General features: G+C 46.3%; 1 protein-coding gene across 6 annotated transcripts in view; it reads right to left on the reverse strand.

The window, feature by feature from the left end:
• ptprt (protein tyrosine phosphatase receptor type T) overlaps positions 1 to 7,500 on the reverse strand; it is a gene marked incomplete at both ends in the record, with an annotated part of 224,076 nt that overhangs the window by 105,134 nt on the left and 111,442 nt on the right. For all 6 annotated transcript variants that reach the window (XM_084463779.1, XM_084463778.1, XM_084463777.1 and 3 more), the window contains 2 exons: positions 82 to 262; positions 647 to 762. In XM_084463779.1, the coding sequence (XP_084319905.1) occupies positions 82 to 262; positions 647 to 762 (297 nt within the window). The remainder of the gene's footprint in view (positions 1 to 81; positions 263 to 646; positions 763 to 7,500) is intronic.

Below are 7,500 nucleotides of genomic sequence, written 5' to 3' on the forward strand. Positions count from 1 at the left end.
TCTCTCGAAAGACAGCGCCTGCTCAGCGGCAACACTTGACGTACTCAACACGAGTCTCTCAGGGTAGGGGAGGGGCCTCACCATCCTCCTCCGTCTGCTTCACAATCTCCTCGCTCTCCTTGCTGCCCTCGGGGTTGGCCAAGACCAGACGCAGTCGCACTGTCACAAAGGGCCTCAGGCCGCGCAGGGTGTAGTGGGACGAGGTCTGGATCAGCTCCTCCACAGAGTACTCCTGCTGGTTGAACGAGTACTGGTACTGCACCTGAAAACCATGGAAACCACAGCCATGGACGAAAGACGGAGAGGGAGAGATTCGTTTTAGGGCGGACGGAGGGATGATGAGAGAAACTTAAAATACGGCGCCGATGCGATGGACTGCTGGCCGCCGCTGGCTCTGACGTCATTGTTCGACACTATGTACATATTGATCTTATAAATAATAATGTTTTTAATTGGTACTTCAGATTGTAATGATTATTTCTGAGACAACATACGGGCAGACACATGAGTTTAGTATTTTAGCAAAACAAGTTTTACTCGGCAGTGATGACTGCAGCTCGTCGTTCTGTTGATTCGCACAAGACAAACTTGACACAATCTTGACACAATCTACGATGGACGGACAGACATCTCGGTAACCACGTACCGTCAGGTTGTAACTATGGCAACGCGTCACGGCATAGCCAAACGTCTCCCACTGGATTGTGAGCTGGCGTGCACGGATGTCAACGACGTTCACGGTCTGGGGTCCGTGCACAGGATCTGGACGGACACACATACATACACACACACACACACACACACACACACACACAATAGAAGAGGAGGGAAGAGTTTTAGACAGAGACTCCGGTCAAAGAAGTCACAGATTTGAGGGTTGCGTGTTGCATTCCTGGCTGTGCAAATCCAGTCTTTATATGTTGCAAACAGTTCCGTTAATGCTTAATTGATTGCCATTCGATTGTTTATTATGTTGGATTGCTTGCCAATAGGTGGTTGGGCTGATTGGGCTGAATGTATATGTTACCATATGTATCTCTAGGACCAAGGTCATAGAATGCCTTTGAGAACGTTATCAATGTCTACACAGACAGAACCATTCAAACTTCAAAACTAATCACATCATGCACAAAAACACAATTCCCTCGGATGGCCCCTAGTCCACCCCTGGTGACCTTTAGTGACCCCTGGTGACCTCTGGTGGATTAAAGTACACCAGCAGGGATGACTGAGAACTTTGGGAATTTATCTTTAAATCCTGGTATTTAAAGAGTGATCTGGAGACTACGGGGCTGATATGGGCTTAACCATATGTCACACACACACACACACACACACACACACATGCATGAAAAAACTGTATACACACACAAATACTAAACAGACGCAGACTATCATGGTGTGTCCATATGTTGGTCTGCATCTTCAGGTTGCTTAAGTGCGGTCGGCTAAACATTAAGAAGCTAATCCAACCATCTTCTGGTTCTGCCTCATTAGCTTATGCTACCTAATGCTACTTCATGCAAGCTAACGCTGGCTAGCGCAACGGGCAGCAGCACCATTACATTCCGATTAGCTTCCTCCACTTACAACATGTAACTGCTGACAGTAGCTCAGGACTTAGGCATTAGCAACCTGTCCCAGATAGCTGTAGTTTAGCTCTGATGTTAGCCCTTTAAATTTAGCTGATGTTAAGCTGCTGTGGAGGCTTAACATTAATGCACATACCAACAAATATGTACCAATTTAATGCATACATATACAATAAGTTCCCACTTTTAGAGGGATGTTACCCTCTGCCCATGGCCTGTTGCCATGGAGATTCCCCCAGTGTGTTTTTACCAGATGAGTCAAACAAAGATCGCTTGGTTTAGACTCATGTAGATAGATTACAATATTACCAGATTATCAGATTGGATTATAGATTATTGTACGACTTTAACTGCTGAGTACACTACCCAGATAGGATTACAATGTCGGGACCAAACTCTACCTTCTGGATTGGTCGCTTGCAACTGTGTCTGTGTGTGTGCGTGAGTCTGGGTGCATGCATGTGTCTGTGTTATCTCGTTCAATAAATCGGTGTATCTGTAATCTCAACAGACCAGGGATCAAATTTGCAGACTAGCCTTAAGCAACCAGCATGCAGCCAGACTTGGCTAATGAGTGTGAATGTATGAGTGTGAGTGTGTGTGTCTCTATCCGTCTGTCTGCCTGTCAGTCCTATGGGTGTACTAAAATTAGTCTTATGAATAGCATCGATAGTAGAAGTGGTATTAGTTAGTAATAGAAATAACAGCGATAATAGGACTCATAACAGATCATCAGCAGACATTTTACTTCATCTGTGGAAAAACCTCAAGGCAAAAAAAACCGTCTGCGAGCTGCAAACCAACGTGCACACTTGCACACTCAATTGACACACTCTGAGGACTTCCAGTGCACAGCCATAATGAGCACACACGCAGTAATTCCTCAATTACATGGACCCTAATCCCTGAATGAGAACACAGAGACAGACTGGGGGAGGAGATCACAGTTAAATGTTCAATCAAAACTCCACGCGTAACAAGCAACCACTCATCTCTGAAGACTAGACGCGGAACACGTCTAAACGAGGATGCAGTCACGGCTCAAAAGTTTACCTCCTCACACACACTCCAACCCACACATGTATCCGGGCCCTCCCGCACATACCCAGTGTTCTCTCGGTGGGGTGTACCCTCATAGATAATCTGTAGTCTGAATCAACCCTGAGGTGCTGAGGTGATTGGTCATTCCACCCAAAAGAAATCTAACTACATGAATCAGACAGGCTGGCATTCTGTTTCTGGTTCTTAACACAATAAACAGATGAATTGATGGAGCAGGGGAATGCAAAGATAAAAGAGACGGAAGCTGAGAAAACTGTACTATGGGTTGGTGACAGATAGAGGAGGAGGGAAGGAGGAGATAGAGAGAGGCAAAGAAAAGGAAGATGAGAAGGTTGAATTATAACTTCTTTTTTTTTACATCATTAAGAGGTCCAGAATGTCGCTCAGGCTGCCCTTCGTTCTGACAAATGGAAGTTATTCCTCTCTCTCACTCTCCCCCTCTCTGTCCCTCTCCCTCTCTCCATATCTATCTCTCTCTCTTTGTGTTGTGACCTAGTCATTCCCATTGTGCATGGCCCGCAGAGAAGCTAAACATCATTTTGAGTCATTCTGTTCAGACTCGAACATCAAGATCAAAGTTAGGTTGCAACGTTTGAACTCAAGTGTATCTGGACCCCCTCACGGTCGTTCTCTTCTTTACAGTCAGTGAGCGGATGTCTAGATGGGGGGATGGGGAGATGATGGATAGTGATGGATGGATGAATGATGGATGAATTAATGAATGCAAGGTAGAATTTATCAGATAGAGCCATTTCCATCTGATAAAATAATGATTGATCTGCAATGGAATGGAGCTGGCCCAAATACATAATTCCAAGGTTTTTCAAACAAATATTTAAATATTCTGAGAAGAAAAAGGAAAGGTAGTGACATAGTCAGTGGCTTTCAGATCAACTCATCAGTCTGAGTCTGACTCAGTTATGGCATAGCTTCAATGTAGCTTTAAAGTTTCAAAAGAAACACAGATTCCATAGAATCAGAGAAAGCCTGTTTCCAATTTTTACAAAACAAATTGGTGAATGAATGTTGTGCAAAGTTTTGATGAAAATTCAAAAGCACTTTTGTGGGTGAAGGATCACCATAAACTGTTGCTACGTGTTCTATTCATGTTGATTTTATTACCAACCCGCTATTATTAGTAGGTTGGGCTTTGTGGATCTGATGGCCTTGTAGCCTCTAATTTCTATGGCTGCAACTGAATAGTGGGAGAGCAACCATGGAAGACAAAATCTTTATTAAATGTTTTTACAGTTAACAGTTCAAAGTTTAAAGTCTGTCCCTCACACTGGCCAGCAGGTGTCAAAGCGCTTTTAAAATAATGTTCTAAAATCTTAATACAAAAAATCTAATTAATTACACTAATATTACACTATACAAATTATAAATGAGTCATCCCATGTTTGGCAGCCAGTTTGACAGCTTCCATCACCTCAATTGAAGCGCTGACTTGAAGTGCTATCGGAATGAGGGTCTGTCTCGCAGCATAACATACTTTACTCTGCAAAAACGACAAACATCAATGATTCTCTTGGCCTTGGGAGAAAGCAGACGAAGACAGGTGTCATGGCTGCACTGGCCCCCCTCCTCCGCCCCCCTCCCCCCCCCGGTGGTGTTGGTCATGTCAGACTGGCAGGAGGAAGAGTTATTGCGTTGGGCTGGGCAGAGCCGGCCCCCCCCCCCGCCTCATTAATCACAGGAGGCGCAGCTCGTTAGCCCACGCTGCGAGAGGAGTCGTGACACGACACATGCCTGCCATGTGGCGGGAAAAGGTCAGCCCTGACACAACGTCCTCCCAGGTTCGCCTGTCGAGTGCTAGCGTGCATACAGCGGCGTGATGTAGCGTAGCATTAACATACACACGCCTTGGCCTCGGGTACTTCCCCAGCACAGTGTAGCTTAGCATTAGCACACATACACCGGCATGATGGAGCCAAGCCAAGAGTAGCCCCCATACACTGGCATTATCCCCAGTGTTAGCTTACACTAAAATACACCAGAGTGATGTAGCATAGCATTAGCATACATATGCTGGCATGATGTGAACTAGTGTTAGCGCGTACAATTCATTCATTCTGGACGGATCACTTTACCCAAGTCCAACAACTGTATCATTTGATCCATATTTTATCATCCATCCTCTTAGACTATTGTTTAATCTAATCCAATGATTGTGAAGAACAAAATACATTACATTAAACACTGCCAGTCTCATACCTGGAGATTTTACGACCAGTGGTGTGTGAATGGGTGAATGTATGGCATTCATTTTTAAGCGTTTGAGCGGCCACAGGTTAGAAATGTGCTTTATAAATGCAGTCCATTTTGAGGTGGATGGCAAGGGTGGGTCATAAACCCTGGAAAAGTGGGGCTCAAACCCCAATGTCAGTGGTCAACCTGTAGGCATCCTTTAATAAGGTGCTGCTCCTAACTCCTAAACAAGCTGACTGTAAGTTGCTCTGGATAAAAGTGTCTTGTAAAGGACTGGACTGTTTATAAGTCCAGTTTAATGTCTTCAAGATAACAGCAGTTGGGAGGGGAGGAGGCGGTAGAGGCCCACTCTCCGAGGGGGAGAGGCTGGGAGGACAGAGGAGAGGATTGGAGGAGGCGGGGAGAGGCTGAGAGGACAGAGGAGAGGATTGGAGGAGGCGGGGCGAGGCTGAGAGGACAGAGGGGAGGATTGGAGGAGGTGGGGCGAGGCTGAGAGGACAGAGGAGAGGATTGGAGGAGGCAGGGCAAGGCTGAGAGGACAGAGGAGAGGATTGGAGGAGGCAGGGCGAGGCTGAGAGGACAGAGGAGAGGATTGGAGGAGGAGGGGAGAGGCTGGGAGGTGGTAGGGGTTGGGAGAGAGATGTTTAATGGAGGGACGAGGAGTTGGAGAGCAACCAGCAGCTTGTGACGCTGATGGATGAGGTGCGGAGGAGCACACATTAATCTGAAGACGTGTGGGAGCATCTCCTAGAGGAGAGAGGAGCACAGGAAAAGGGAGGCGCACAAATCAATCTTGATTTCTGGGGCCTTTTTCCTCTGCTCCCCTGATCTCTCTTGCTCTCCTTTGCTCCTCTCACCTCCCCTCCCTTCCTCTCCCCTGCCCGCCCCTCCCCTCCTGTCCTCTCCTTCTGTCCTCTCTTTTCCTGGCAACCTTTAATCAGTACTAGTACCTTTCCCGGAGCAACTACCTTCTCAGTAGTTGTCGGGGCCTGGTTGTTTCCAAATATTGAGTTATTTTTTCACTTGCGGCTTTTGGGTAAATTTGTTAAAACAAGTTAGTTATAGTAATAGAGTTATTGTCAATGGATGGATGAGAAGAGAGGCCGATATGAAAAGGTAAAGAGAGATGTTGGGATGAGTAAGGTGTATATCAATCTCTCTCTCTCTCTCTCTCTCTCTCTCATGCCACATTTCACAGGGAAAGAGATAAATAGTTTTTATTTCATCTTTCAACTTATATATATATTAAAGTGACAAAAATATATTAAACGTGCATGAGCCCCCTGTGGTTTGTGTGTGTGTGTGTGTGTGTGTGTGTGTGTGTGTGTGTGTGTAAGGAGTGGTATAAGGTGGATGGGTAGCAGATGCCTTTTATTGGATTATAATTACAATGCTCTGTGTGGAACCAGCATTGTTCTGAAACATCACAGCGGCAGCGATGTTGCAACGCCAGCGATGCAACACCTAGCCCTCCGAGCTACGGCACAACACCTAGCCCTCAGAGCTACGGCACAACACCTAGCCCTCAGAGCTACGGCACAACACATAGCCCTCAGAGCTACGCTACAACACCTAGCCCTCAGAGCTATGCTACAACACCTAGCCCTACGAGCTACAGCACAACACCTAGCCCTGACAGCTACGCTACAACACCTAGCCCTGACAGCTACGCTACAAAACCTAGCCCTCAGAGCTACAGCACAACACCTAGCCCTTACAGCTACGCTACAACACCTAGCCCTGACAGCTACGCTACAACACCTAGCCCTCAGAGCTACAGCACAACACCTAGCCCTTACAGCTATGCTACAACACCTAGCCCTCAGAGTAATGCTATAACAAATAGCACTCAGAGCAGTGCTACAAGACCTAGCTCTTAGAGTTATGCCACAACCCCATGCACACAGAGCTACGCTACGATGCCTTGCCCTGAGAGCTACGCTAGCTACAACACATAGTTCTCTGAGCGACACTACAACGCCTAGCCCTCAGAGCTACAACACCTAGCCTTGAGAGCTATGCTGTCCGTCTATGTGTCTATCTATCTTCTTCCTGTCTCTTTGTCCGCCTCTCCCACTGCCTGTCTTCTTTGTTTATCCTCCTCTCTGTCTGTCTGTCTATCTGAGTGTCTACCTGTCTTTCTGTCTGTATGTGGTAAAAGGTCTCTTTGAAAGACCCGGCCTCCAGCAGAGAGAAGAATACAGTTTTCTTTTGTAGAAAATGTCACTTTGTGTTGTTTTAAAACACACTCTCTTTTCTTCTCAGGCGTCGATGAATTGAAGGACGGGAGCTGGGAGGGGAGGAGGAGAAGGAGTGGTGGTGGAGTAAGAGGGCAGAGGATGAAAAGACAACTTATTTTGCTTTATCAACAGATATTCCTCCACAAATGTCAAAACACACACGCTGTTCTTTTATCTGTTGTCGTGTCTCTTTGTTTGCATGTGTGTCCCTGTGTGTGTGTGTGTGTGTGTGTGTCTGTGTGTGTGGGGGTGTGTGTGTGTGTGTGTGTGTGTGTGTGTGTGTGTGTGTGTATATGCACGTGTGGCATGTGTGCATTAATGTTTATGTGTGTGTGTGTGTGTGTTTGTGTCTGTGGGTGTGTGAGCATACGTGCGTACATCCGTGTGTCTGTGTGTAT

The sequence above is a fragment of the Micromesistius poutassou genome (assembly GCF_964030765.1).
Source record: "Micromesistius poutassou genome assembly, chromosome: 2".
Lineage (NCBI taxonomy): Eukaryota > Metazoa > Chordata > Actinopteri > Gadiformes > Gadidae > Micromesistius > Micromesistius poutassou.